General features: G+C 54.2%; 2 protein-coding genes across 2 annotated transcripts in view; both read right to left on the bottom strand.

The window, feature by feature from the left end:
* Window positions 1-821: 821 nt before the first annotated feature.
* On the bottom strand, window positions 822-5,370 carry FOXL1 (forkhead box L1). The gene is given in 2 exon segments (XM_023752553.1): window positions 822-3,313; window positions 3,316-5,370. Coding segments are annotated over 2 exon segments (1,035 nt in total). The 5' UTR covers window positions 3,824-5,370; the 3' UTR covers window positions 822-2,786.
* A 7,254-nt stretch (window positions 5,371-12,624) lies between these two features.
* FOXC2 (forkhead box C2) overlaps window positions 12,625-13,984 on the bottom strand; it is a 2,958-nt gene continuing 1,598 nt past the window's right edge. Inside the window, 2 exon segments of the mRNA XM_023752546.1 lie at window positions 12,625-13,944; window positions 13,946-13,982. Of these exon segments, the coding sequence (XP_023608314.1) occupies window positions 13,471-13,944; window positions 13,946-13,982 (511 nt within the window). The 3' untranslated portion in view covers window positions 12,625-13,470.

Here is a 13,984-nt window from a genome sequence, read left to right on the forward strand (position 1 = left end):
CACATGCCTGCATATCCCCCATAGGATCACAAGTGTACGTGTGTGTGTGTGTGTGTGTGTGTGTGTGTGTATGAGAGAGATCAGGGCTTGAACCGAAGGTCATTTACAGAAAACAGAATCTATACGCCTTGTTTAGATGAGAGCACAGAGGCATACCTTCAGAGTGCCTAAGAGTAGAGAGACAGCTACTTCCAGTTTACCTTAAATATTTTAATTATTTGAAGCCCATGACTAAATCTGGAACATTAGAAAAGCTATTTGGATTACTAAGACCCAAAGCCCTCTTTCTCTTCAATAGGAAGACATACACTAGCACATAAAGCTGTATAGAATCCACAGAAAATGACCCCACTGTCCACTTCGCTTGGCTTCCCTAAGCCAGACAAATGTGGGGATGAGGTAACAGAATGTCTCTTTATGTTTGCATAACCCCCCTTACAAAGCAGATGCACATTTCTGTCTTTCCCCCTCCTCCCCGTGACATAAAAATGTTTATATTTTTAGAACTGTAACTCTAAAATACCATCCTTTTTAAATGGCAGTATTAGATTGCTGGCTTCTCTGGAAGACAGCCATCATACATTAACAAAACACACAAGATAGAAAGTCAAACACAAAAAAGGAAAATATATAAAACACATCCTATACAGTGGCCATGTCCTATACCTTTTGACATGCAGGCAGTATCCACTGGCCCTGGGGTTTCCTGTTCAGGCCCCTGAGATGCTGACCGAGTTCCCAAATGTAATCCCAGTCTCCTCTTTCTTATTACATTGTTTGTTTATTCCCCCCAGTAATCCACCGAGCCAGTCACTGAGAGGTTAATAAAAAAAACAACTTTATTCACAGAGGCTGAGACTTTGGGATAACAAAATAGCCAATGGCAGCCCTTCTGCCACATTTTAAATCAATCACAGTGAGCCTAGATCTCAGCAATGAAATCTCATCCACGTCCTTAACGGCAAGGGCGCTCTGCAGCTCACTAATGTGTTCCCACCAGCCTGGGTAGAATGCCGTCAGGGAAGCATGTATGAGTCAGTAGCACATAGCTTTAAGGATGAATTCTCAGACAGTCAACTCTGTGCCCACAAATTATTAAATTATTAGGCTTCTCCTAAATGTCCTTTCCAACATATTAGCCAATAGGCTCTCTTAATGTAAAGTTCGTGTTCATTTTTATATAAGTCCTAGAAACTATTTAAAGGTCATTTTGAAGACCTATCGCAGCCCACCTCCAGAACATATGACATATTGTGCCTATCCCACATCAGATAAAATTAAAGTAACTTGGAGGTTCAGGAGATCGGCTTTCAGAACTCCTAAGATAACCCAAAGCGAGATACCACAGAGGTTAGGTCCATTTTCCAAAAGCCCCGAGCTGAACTGGACTGTAAAAATCTCAATTTTCTTTTTTAAAAAATCTCAATTTTCTTAACTAGATCTTTGCTGCAGACCCCTGCCTTGCAACCCACCCCTCCCACCAGACTTCCAGTCACCTCCATGATGGGTTTATTTAGCTTCAGCTCTGGGTCTGCTTGGTAGGGGTTGGAGGGAGGAACGGGGTCACGTTGCAGACTGGGACGCAGTGGGCTGGGAATGTCTACAAGAATCCTCCCAGCATGCCTTATGTTCTATGGTTCCAGAGAGGGGCCACCAGCAGATTCCCTTACTCTTCCGCCCCTAACCCATCTCTCCCTTTGCCTGCTTTTCATGTGTTTGTTCACCCAACTTTTTTGACGATGGTAGTCCTTCACTACCCAATTCTGGAAATGTAAAAGCAGTTAAACCTAGATCTTGAAGAAGACATGAAAATAGGAAATCTTATGTTGTCTGCGACATCTTCCCTCCTCTTCACACACTTCCGGTCCCCCCCTGAAATCTTTGCTCCCTTAAAAACAAAAGTAAAGAGATCGGACTACTGCTATGGCTGGTAATGTGCGTTGGAGAACATGTATGTTGACTAATGACTAATGCTAAATTATATAGAGTGCACTTCCTTAACAGTTGTTAATATAAATGTTTTCACAGAGCAATTGTTATAGTAAAAAGAGTCAAGTGTTTAGCCAAAGAATAGAACATGTTTCTTTTCCTGTCTAGAAAGAAAAAAAAAAAGAAAGAAAGCTTCTCTATTTAAAATAAAAATGTGGTTCCTCATCTTCCAGCTGGACATTGGTTGGGAATCCTCTCACCAGGGCTTAGATCTGGCAAAGAACCTGAAAAACAGGGTCACTTCGGTGTCCCCACAACTGGACTTCCGGGACAAACCCAGCTGTGAGCACCCACCTATCTCCCAGACCTGTGGGAGCCCAGGCCCCAGTCACAGCGACGATGGAGCTGGCAAGGGCAAGGGGTAGCCACCACTCTTCCTCCCGCCGTCCTGCCTTCGGGGTGTCTGGCCTTCGTGTGCCCCAGACACGCAGGACCTGTGGTGGGTGGCCGAAGATCACACCTTTAAACTGACCTCAGGTCAAGGAATTCTCCTCCCGCGGTGGGAGGTCTGAGATGCCCAAACTCCCTGCGGGGCAGGATCTTTTAAAATATCCGAAGGCGTCCAGGTCCGGGGAAGGTCCCCTCCAAGAAGCGCCCCCCCATCCCCCCCCCCCCCACACACACACACCTGCGCGCATAAGTTGGAAACACTTCCCAGGATCCACACCGCCGCGAAGAAAAAGATGTTTGTTGTTGTTGTTTTTTAAGACTCCTTCCCCCAGCAGCGGGGAGCCATGGTGACTCCGGAGAAGCCCAGACCAGGGCAGACAGGGGAGGAGCGGCTCCTCTGGGCCGCCTCACTGGAAGTGAAGCACGGCGTCGGGGAGCTGCAGAGGGAAGTAGGAGAGGAAAGGGATCCCGAGCTGGTAGAAGTCGCCCTGGACGTGCGGTTCTAGCATTAGCGAGCGTTGAAGGCGGACAGAGCTAGTGGAGGCGGCCAGCAGCGAGGTCCTCAAACAGCCGCCTTGATCTGCTTTGCACTCCCCACGAGCTCGGCCCTGCGCCGGCTTCTGGCCCTGCCGTCCCGCCAGGATGCTATCTATGCTGAAGCTCTTGGACTTGTCGGAGCTCCTCGGAGAGCTGCGGCAGGCGGGGCGCGCAGGGGTCCCCGGGCGGTCCACCGGGCGCGCCTGCTGGCCCACCGCCGCCGCCACCGCCGCGGCGACCTGGACAGCGCCGCCCCCCGCATCCACCTCTGGGGACTCGAGCCCGGGGCAGAGGAGAGACGCCGGCGAGGAGCCCTCCCGGAGGGGCCAGGGGCGCGAGGGCGCTCCCTCGTGGCGGGGGGTCGCGGGGCTGGGGCGCCCTGCCCCGCTCCCCGCCTCGGTTGCGCCTCTGCCGTGCGCTCTGGCGTCTCCGCACGAGACCGCTTGGTCTCCGGGGCCCCGGCGCCCGGCTTGGGCTTCCTCTTCCGGCGACGGTAGTTGCCGTTCTCGAACATATCCAGGCAGCGCGGGTCCAGCGTCCAGTAGCTGCCCTTGCCCGGCCGCCCTTTCTCGCGGGGCACCTTGACGAAGCAGTCGTTGAGCGAGAGGTTGTGGCGGATGCTGTTCTGCCAGCCCTGCCTGTTGTCGTGGTAGAAGGGGAAGCGGTCCATGATGAACTGGTAGATGCCGTTGAGGGTGACCCTCTGCTCGGGCGCGTCCTGGATCGCCATGGCTATGAGCGCGATGTAGCTGTAGGGCGGCTTCTGGGGGGGCTCTGCCCGGCCCGTGGCCGCCAGGGCGGCGGCGGGGGCGAAGGCCAGAGGCAGCCCGGGCCTCTCGGGGCCATACAGATAGAGCATGGGCGAGGCCGCCAGCGCCGGCAGCCGGGGGCTGAAGAGGTGGCTCATGGCGAGCGCGCGCCGGCGCTGAGCTCCCCGCGAGGCCAGGGGCCCGGGCGGCTTAGGGACTGCGCCCCGCGCCGCAAGGACCCTCCCGGGGAGCCTGCCGTGCGTCTGCCTCCCGCTCTGCCGCTCTCCCCGGCCGCTCCACGCTCTGTCCCTTCTTCATGGCTTTAAAAATGTTAAATAATTGTTGTAAGTTTGCTATTATATGTTGACTTAGCGCTGGAAAATAAATTGTCTATGATAAACAGTCGTTGTGTTCTCAGCCCACCCACATTAATTAAAATTTCATTGCTGAAAAACTCCAAGCTTTTCCCTCCACGTGTCTTTTTGATACCAGCCAATCGGTTTCGGGGCTATTCCTTCATTTGTTTATAGAATTAGTCTGTTGATAAGTCCGCCCACCCAAGTTGAATCAAGCTGTGTTTATTTGGAAAAATTTCCGGGCACCCAATATATAAACGCACTGATCTGATGTTTGAAATATCACGTCCACCCCTTGACGCTGTGAGCACACACAGTCAGCGAGGCAGGATGTGGGCCCCGGTGCCTGGGAGCGGGGTCTGCGGGGCCTGGAAGGAGAGGTGGGGATGGGGGGCGGAGCGCAGGGGTGAGTTTTACCCCTGACCTGGGGGAGCCCCCGCAACAGCCCGGCCTCCCACAAAAGGTCTTTTCTTCTCCCAGGCTTCGTAGGAGGTGTAGAGATGGCACAGTCTCACCGGATGCCTTCCTAGATCTTTGCAAGCTTTTACATCTGTTGTGCGGAGAGGCGGCTCCATCAGAGAGGTTTGGGAGTCTGATGAGACAAGGGAGCAGACCCTGGGCTTGCCCCGCGGAATCACGGCCCTTGCTAGGGGCTAGTATCCCAGAGGCAGCAAGCCTTGACCTCCAGGGCTCCTGGGGACCCAGGGAAGAGGATCCTGGAGCCCAGCTTTTCCTGAAGCCCACACCTATGGTGCCAGGGAGCTGGGTAGGGCGTGGGTTACCTGGTCCACAGCTCAGTTGAGGGAGGTTTCAAAATAAACCCGATTGGAAAGTTCAGGGGGAGAAACTAAGGTCTTTCTAATGGGGCTGAGGTTGCAAGCAAGAAAGACCATAAAAGGGGAATTTGGCAGCTGGCTGGGGAGAGCTGGTATTTGTGAATGCGGGTCTCTTGCTTTATATTCTGCGCTTTCCTGTTTATAACAAGGAGGGGGTTATAACAACTTTACAAGTGCACGCAGCTGGCCCATGATTACATTAAGCATTTGGAAAGCCTGCTTGGTCTCCCCGACCCACCCACTCACTCTGGGGTTCAAGTGCACCCCCCCCATGCATTTTACATTCAGCCACGTCAGAGTTTGAATCAAAAGCCGTGGATGATGCTGATTCAGTTGGAGGTGTCCTGCCCTCACTCCACCACGTTGGAGGGAGGGGGGCATGTAGCGTGACTAGTTCTTGTTTATGATCTCTGATGAATATTTTTTAAAGGAGGAAAAAAAAACAACACCAGCATTCCGGATAACTGAAATGGCATTCCATTGAGTAAATGGGCGGCGGATGCCAAAGAGAAGGGGGGGGGGGGCCGGGGGCCCGCATAGAAATTGCCCAGGACTGGCTCCCACCCTGGATGGGGAGAGAGGTACTCGAGGTGCATTGGGGGGCGAGGGGGCTGCCACTGCTGTTGTCAGAGAGGCGACACCATGCTGCAGGCTGGTTTCGAGCACTCAGGAGAATCTCCCCCCAAAATGGGGAGTCCAGAAGTTTGGGGGTTCCGGATAGCCCGTGGGAGAGCGAATACGTTTGAAATACCGAAAAGGACGCGGCAATCAGGGTGGAAAGACCGGTTTGGGTGCCGGCGCGGCTTGACGGAGTGCCAGGCCAGGCCCTGGGACACACCTCCGAGCCTCCGTCCAGGGCGCCGCATTTCTAACCTGGGGCAACCTTTGGGGCCTGGCCTACCCGGGCCTAGGTCCTGAGGGTGGCCCTCTTGCCTGGAGGGGGCGGGGCGCTGTCCTCTCTCTGGATCTCTGGCTCTTACCTGAACACTCCTTTCAACCCTGGAGCGAAAAAAGAACCTCAATGCCGCGCTTTTGCAACCCTCAGTCCCACAGTCCTGGGGGCTCCCCAACCTCTCCACGATCAGCGCGCCCAGCGCTGGGGTCCAGCTCGGTTTCAAGCCTCTGGATCGCTGGCTCTAACAGACCCAGAACAAAAGATAAACTGGTGTCATCCGCACCCCCACCCCCACCCCCACCTCCGCACCCTGAGCCCTTCACGGAGCTACCCAGGCACCGGCATCCAGCACGCACATCCCTGCCTCTCCCGAAAGGCGCGCCGCAGCGAGGCTTCTTCTAAACTCTAAGGCACATCCGAGCTTGAATTCGTACAATAATAAACACCACCGAATTTGGGCATGGGCCGGACGCAGGCGGAGACACGCGCGTCTGGTGGGCGGGTCATTGATAGTAAAGGGGAAAAAGAAAAATCCGAGTTCTAGTCGCGGGCTGGAGACGCACCTCCAGCCCCGCGTATTTGCTGAAGTTTGCAGTGTTTTCCAGAGCTTGCAGCCGTAGAACTCAGGCCTGGCGCCCCAACCCGGCTCCCCCGCGGAGAGGAATCCTGGCCTCCCAGGTGAAGAGCTTTTGTAACTGCGAAAGGAAGAACCGCGCTGGAGCGAATTTCCGGGGAGCGCATGGCACAAGCCTTAAAGTCTGAGAGCGGATGCGCCCTCGTGCGGAAGCTCTGTGGGTTAGGACCCAGCGAGCCGGGGGCCCAGCGGCGGGGGCCAGGGAAGAGGAGGAATGGGGGAGGGAGGAGGGGGAGGGGAGGTAGCGGAGCCTGGGAGACAGCCGGGTAGAGTGGGAGTCCCAGAAAGCCGGGTGGAGACATTGAAAGTTCCCTGTGGGGTCTTAAGTCTTCAGATTCCAGAAAAGAGCATTCATGTCTGAAGTCAGTGCGAGCACCACTACCAGCCTCAGGAAAGCCCTGAGATGCCCTGATGTTTCCGAAGGACCACAGCGATTCCAACTCTGGGGCCCAAGCAGAAACCGGGTTCAGCGTGGGATGAGGGTCCACAGTCCCCGTCCCAGTCCCCACCTGTTGAGAGAAAGCCTTCTCCTTGGGCAGGCTAGGCAGAGGCCAGGCACCTGGACCAAAGAGGCTGAGGGAGAGACGAGCTCCAATCACTGCCCACTCACTACCAGGTCATCTACCCTTCCTCTGCTCCACCAGTAAATTAAAAAGCGGACAGTCACACATTAATGATGATCTGTGTTATCACTCCAAATATGTGCATCACTTTCTAAGTGTGAAGACAGATAACGAGTATATGTGTGTGTGTTTATATGTATGTGTATATATGTATAATTGATTCTACCATGTGTGCAATATGTTTGAGAAGAGTGAGGTGGAAAGATGTAGGACTTACTTAACCAGGTCACCTTACTGACATCCTGAAAACACTGGAAAAGATGATGATTAAAAGAATACTATTAATAACTAAAATGCGCTGGAGGCTATTATATGCTGGCACTGTTCTGAGTGCTTTCCTGTGTTAGGTCATTCATTCCTCACAGCAACCCTAAGAAGCAGAAACCTGCACCCTTCCCATTCTGCAGACCTAGAACCTAAGGCCAAGTCCTCCTGGAGGAAGGGTTGCAAAGCCAGGGGAACAATTGCACGATAGTGGCCGTTGTGTGTGGGTGCTGAGGGCCCTGTGGCAGTTCTCTTGAGAACCCTTGCAGCATCTATGAAAGACGGGGGGCTGACCCATTTCACAGATGATGAAACTGAGGCTGGGCACAGAACGCCCCCAAGGCATTGTAGGTAGTAAACAGCAGGACAGGGATCAGAACCCACACTTTCTCCTCCAAAGGTAGGTTCTCTGAGGTCTGACAACCTCAGGTGTCCACAGAAGCTCCAAGTGACGTGCCTGGAGTAAGCAAAGGGAGGGGACCCTCCAGAGAGGGGAGGTACGCAGCACCACCAGAGCCGGGAGATTTGGGGCATTATAAGCAGGAACCCAAGCATCCTCACTTTTATCCTACTAAAACCCAGAAGCCCCTGCTCCCCTCCCCTCCCCTCCTCTCCCATTCTGAAAGGACTGGGGAGCAGGGTCTTTTCTGCTTCTCAGCAGTGGGGGGTAGGGGGTCGGGACTGAGGTAACCCTTGGCTGGTCAGCTGATGCTGAGTGAAACCCACAGAGCGGGGTGAGATTTTCCTAATGATTGATTGTTTCGAGCCCACCTTGTTCCCCCAAAGGATTTAAAGGGTCTAAAAGGGGGCAGTTAGGGCACACACTGCACTGCCCAAGCAGTTTATCCTGATACACAGAGTTCATTGAGACCACAGATCCCGTTCTCTTCTGTCTCCAGGTAAATCCTAACATCTAACAGTGCGTCCTTACTACGGGCTGGGCCCTGTTGAAGCACTTTCGTGTTATGTGTCGGATTCATTAATCTTCCCAACAGCCTTATCTGATGAGCCCATCGCTTTCCAGTTGAGAAACAAGCCCAGAGAGCCAGAGGTAGTATGCCCGCCCGGGGTCACATGAACCCTCCGCTGGCCCGTGCAGAGGGCCCGAGCTGGTGCCTGTGGACTCAGCTCGGAGAGAAAGGCTCTGCCGGGGAGCCCGCCTGCAAGAATAACACGAAGGCAGAGAGAGCCAGAGGGGAAAGGAAGGCGCAGGCCCCAGGGCCACGAAGTCAGGGGTCAGAGGAGTCTCTCTGGCCTTCCCGACCTCCCAGCCTGGGTGGCCATAGATTGAGCACAAAGCTATACCCCAGGCTCAAGAGGCCAGGGACCGCCCTCCCATGCTCCCCAACTCCATTCCCTTCGGGGACTTGCAATGCCAGCAAGCCCATCAACCTGTCAACCCACCCCCTGCCCTCCACTTCAGCTTTTCACAGCCTCACAGCCCCAGGATGTCCCCACAAGCCTGACGCTGGGAAAACCGTAGCACCAGAGAGACACATTCGAGAACCTAACTCTACACCAGCGATGCCCCTCTGCCTTTGCTGCACAGCAGGCATGTTGCAAAAGCAAGAGGAAGGCTTGCACAAGTCCAGGCGGTGGCGTCTTCCCAGGCACAGTGGCCGTCCCTGACTGTGGCTGCCCGGCCTTCCAAGCGCCCTACAACATTCCACCCCCTTCCTCACATGCCTGTGTCAAAAAGCAAACATTTCCAACGCCTTGGTGAGCTGAGGCCACGCAAGAAACAGGCAGGCAGGGAATGCTCCTCAAAGTTTGGGAAAGCATTTCAAGTATGTGGTGCAGGAAGTCACTGGTGGCTCCGACCCAGCTTGTCCTGCTCACCTGGAGTCCAGCCCCCAGCCGTCCCTGGCCCGGCTGACACCAAGCCACAAACCCTCAGCTCGCTACCTGTCCATGTCCACCACACTGAGAGCCACGATGGTGCTGTCCAGGGATGAGCCCCACACACATTCCGTGAGGTGCCGGGCACAGGCTCTGAGACCCCGGCACACTCTCAGGAAACGTAGTTCTGTGTATTAGTCAAGGTGCCTTTTCTCAGTAAATTCTCACCGGGCCAACCTTGCCCAGGACCCTGTCCGGTTTGTGTTTGGATTGGGGACTGGGAGAGGAGCGAGGCGGCAAGTGCTCAGCCACCGCGGCTTGTTTTTTCCAAGGGGGACCTGGGAACTCTGCTCTCTGTGCTTTGAGTGCAGCTCACAAGCCTCTCCCAGGCCCGAGGTGACCCCCAGGCAGTCTTGGGGTGGAGAGGAGGAGATGGACCCCGAAAGATTTATGAGCCAAGTGCTGAAGTTCCCAGGACCCTGTGTTTTCTTCCTCCAACATCAGATCTTCAGTTCTGGCTGGCAGGGAAGGGGAGAGGGGATCATTGAGGACCCAGGCAGGAGCCCCAGCGGCTGGGAGGGAAAGTGCTGGGCTGCCCCAAATGCCCTTGCACTCACCTGCTCAGGCTACAGATGAGCAGACCCAGGCCAGGGAGGGGGAGCCGCCTGTTCACACAGCGAGATGTGGCCTTCTGGTTCCTAGCCCAGCTCTCCCGCTTCCAGGATGGACAGCAACCCTGATTTTGGTTACAGGGACAGGCGGCTTGAACCAGGGCAGGGAGGTCCAGCCAGCCACCAACTCAAGCAAGGCCTTGGGAGAGAGGTCGGGGTGGCGGCACACCCGTAGTCCTTTCTCCCTGAAAGGTGAGGTTGGGCATCTCTCCAAGTCTTACGTGAAGCAGAGGCCACTCCGGCTGCTGCCTCTCTGGGCCTGGGAGCGTTCAGGGTGCTCAGAGGCCTCGGGGTCTCTCCAGCTGCCCGTGTCTTTCTGAAGTGTTCAGAGACACGGTCCACCCCGCCGAGGCCAGTGCGAGACACAGGCTCAACGTCAAGGGACATGGTTTCTGCCATGGTCTTCGGGGTGTGTCCATGTTATGTGCAGTATCTCTGAGACCTGCAGGACTGCGTCTTATTGGGTCACGAAGGAACACAGTTACCAGCATGGCTTCATGCAAACTGCATTCTGGTGGACCACAGACCACCGAGCCCTGAGGCCCAGCGGCCTGCACGGACTTTCGGGCCCTTCCACCCTGGATTCCTGTTCCCCTTTCCGGACAGGCCCTGGGCCTCGGGAGGACCGAGGACCGACTGGCTGAAGGAAGGGGCAGCAAGTGGATCTGAGAAGCAGACAGCCTGGCCCAGCACGCAGTCTTTGTGCCCAGGCAGTAGACCGGCAGGGTGCTGAGAAGTGACCAAAAGCAGCCCAGCTGGTGCCTGGACGCCCGCTGCTCAAGGTGTCATGCTTGTGCTTCAGGATCTTACTACTCCGCCAGCCGCCAGACGCCCCGAGGCCCCAGGTCCACGTCGGGCCGTAAAGGCTGAGCTGAGCCAGCTCTGAGCTCAGCATCCAGCACATGGGCCAGCCTTCTGGCACCCACACCTATCTTGGCCCCTAGGGTTTCAGACTGAGGGATCCTGAGGTGACCCTCCACACCCCAGCCCTCCACACTGCTACCTGGATAAAGCCCTAAACGCAATCCCCCAAGTGGCCCATGTTCCCAAGGGAATGAGGAGCCCCTCACTATGTCCTCCACCCAATTGGGGCCAACCTTCTGGAGAACTACCCGCTCCAGCGAGCGGCCCCACACAGCGGGGGGTCCCCACTGTGGGGACTTAAGATGCTTTCCCAAAGGTAGAAGATCCAGGGTGGTTCAGAGGCCAGGCTGGTCTCTCGCCCAACTCCATCCCATTTCTCTGTCTGGTATTCTCCGCGTGTCTCTCAGAGCTGCTCTGAGTGCCAAAACTTAAGATGAGGGTAATCTTTCTGGGAGGACTCTTTGAAACACCTGGGGAGGGAGAAAGCCAGCTAGAATACTCTCCGCTTCTCCTGCGGCCAACAGCGTAAAAGAAACAGGAGCAAAATGAAACCAGTGTGCCAGAGCTGGGCAAGGAGCCGGCTGCCTCTTTCTGCAGCTCAGAGAGGGGGTCTCCCTCTCTATCTATCTATCTATCTATCTATCTATCTATCTATCTATCTATCTATTTATCTCCCTCTCTCTCTCATCTATCTATCTCCCTCTCTCCCCACCTGTAGCTGGCTAGTCCAAAGCACTGGGGCCTGAGGGCCTGCCGAAGGCAAGCCTGGAGCACTGGGGCTCCCATTCCTGCACATTATGAAAAGGAATAAAAGGCAGCATTTTAACCACATGCCACCTCTGGGGCCACAGACTGGAAGAAGCTGTGTCACATATATGGGGAACATTATTATGAGCAAACGTTCCCCAACCCTACCTCAGCATAACATAGAGATAGAATGCCATGTTTAAAACAACAATACAGCACCCAGGTTATGTTCCACGTCACTGCATCAAGGAAAATCTCCTTTTGGGAAATCATCCCGGCTCATAATGTTACTTTTACAAGGAGCTTGGCCCTGGGGGAGGCATAGCTCACCTGCTGGGGTGGGGAACATTCCCCAATTTGGAGCTCCAGCCTCAAAATTCAGGCAGAGAGACCAGCAGGAGAGTCGGCGGGTTTGGGCCAGTGAAATCGATAACAAAACCATGTCCCCTTTGGCCACATCTCACAAAAGTTGTGTTGCTATTAAAAATAAAAAAAGATGAGATATCAAAATTGAAAAGAAAGACAATCTCATTCCTTAAAGTCTGAAAAGGTTGATAAATTTAGAACCCCAAGCATTGGACATTATTTTTGAAGAGCAATGAAGCTGTAAGATTTTTCACTGCAATAGGGTAAGGATTTGGAAATCAAGAAGGAAAGAGATCTGAAATCCACGTCGGAGCAGGCCGTTTTCAGGATGGTCATTGAACGCCACAGACTCAGTCCCCTTTGGTCTTTCCCTGGCCCAGTTCAAATTCTTCTCCGGAAAAACCATGAGAGTGGGTAAGGAAGCCCGCATTTTAGGAAATCCAGGGCACACAGGGCTCCTCCTGGTTTGTAGTTAGCTAACAGAAAATACGTTTCCTTCCCCTGCTAAATTGGGGAGGGGTGGGCATTCAGATGGAATGGCACTGCTTGTCTTGACAATGGGCCTGTTTTTCTGCATTTAGGAAAATGCACGACAGCAAATTACATTCCAGCAAGCAGTCCTTCTGGCCGTGTCGCTCTAGGCAGGACCGTCCCTGGATTGCCTCGACCAGGCTGAAATCCTGAATTAATAGAAAGCCTTTTTCTGTCATGAAGACGACAATAGGGACCTACTCCCCTTCTTCTGTGATCGTCTAGATATGCCTGTCTACACGCTTACCCACCTGTGTAACAAAAATGACCCAAACAGGTGGATTCGCAAACCCACCGTGGCTTTGTTTTAAATGTGAGAACACAAACACACTGTTTTTGGGGCAGAAAAACAACATGGGTTTATTTTAAGGTACGTACAACAAGTAAGACCACATAAGACAAACACAGGTGACGTTAAATTTTTTAAAGTTTTTTTTTCTTTTCTTTTAGGAATGCTCAAGGAGAAATCTACTATACAAAACCATCACACTTTGTAAATAAAAAGTATCAGATACTTGACTTCTTTCTTGGCCAACAGCAACAAAAAATAAATTATGTTCTTGTTTTGTAAAAGACCTACAACTGGGAAAAGAATTAAGTCTCGTAATTGTACAAGGGGGAAACCCCACATAGGTTTTTATGGATTTTCGATTTGGCAGTTAGAAATGGTTGGGCAAGATGAAAATTATCCAGTGAACTCAACTTTAAATATTATATTAATGGCTCTGAACAACAACAACAACAAAATAGCCTGATTACAAATCCACACATTTGTACAGCACGGTTAGAGAAATTTAAAATTACACACAGCACATACAAAAATCTATAGAGAGCGCCATAAACCTATGGAGGTCTCTACAGAGAGTCATTACTGGGTCGCTATGGGATTTGGTCCATAATTTAATTTTGGAAACCCCGAGCGGAGCAGAGAGCACAGCCATCCTGGTAGGGGAGGGGGGTCTTAATATTTATTTCGTTGGGCTACGTCCCTTCACGGGGGCCTTCTCAAGAATCTCAGAAACAGGACGGCGAGTTTAAGTTACCTGCAGCGTCCCCGAGGGCCGGAGCCGGCGCGCGCTCTGCTCCCGGGTCTGAGAAAAGGCTGGCGGTCTTGTCTGGGTTCTCTGCAGGGCTGAACTGTCGGAGGGGGCCGCGTCCGCGAGGCGAAGCCGGAGCCGGTCAGTATTTGGTGCAGTCGTAGGAATAGGGGGCGGCGTGGCGGTAGAGGGACGGCGTGGATCTGTAGGGCAGCTGACAGCTCGCGTTGCCGCTCACTTGGGGCTCCCCGAGGGTCGAGTTCTCAATCCCCAGCCGGTGGGAGTTGAACATCTCCCGGACGTTGGGAAAAGTCTGCTGCTGGGCCGCAAACGTGTGGCCGGGGAGGTGGTTGAGGTCCCCGCTGTGGTTGAGATACCAGGAGGCCGCCTGGGCCGCGGCGGCCGCGGGCTGCGGCGCCGACGGGGGCTGGGGAGCCGGCGGGGGCGGCGGCGCCTGCGGGTGGTGGTGGCCGTGGTGCTGGTGGTGGTGTCCCGCGGCGGCCAGCGCGCCCTCCTGGCCCGCGGCGAGGTTGAGGGCGCTCAGGGGCGACGTGGGGCCGCTCGGGTGGTCCGAGAGGGCCTCGTCCAGCGCCGGCGGGACGCACATGTGCGCCGGTCAACTCGGCGCCCGTGTACAGGCTCATGGCGCGCATGCT

Source organism: Myotis lucifugus, unplaced genomic scaffold, assembly GCF_000147115.1.
Source record: "Myotis lucifugus unplaced genomic scaffold, Myoluc2.0 scaffold_35, whole genome shotgun sequence".
NCBI classification, from domain to species: Eukaryota; Metazoa; Chordata; class Mammalia; order Chiroptera; family Vespertilionidae; genus Myotis; species Myotis lucifugus.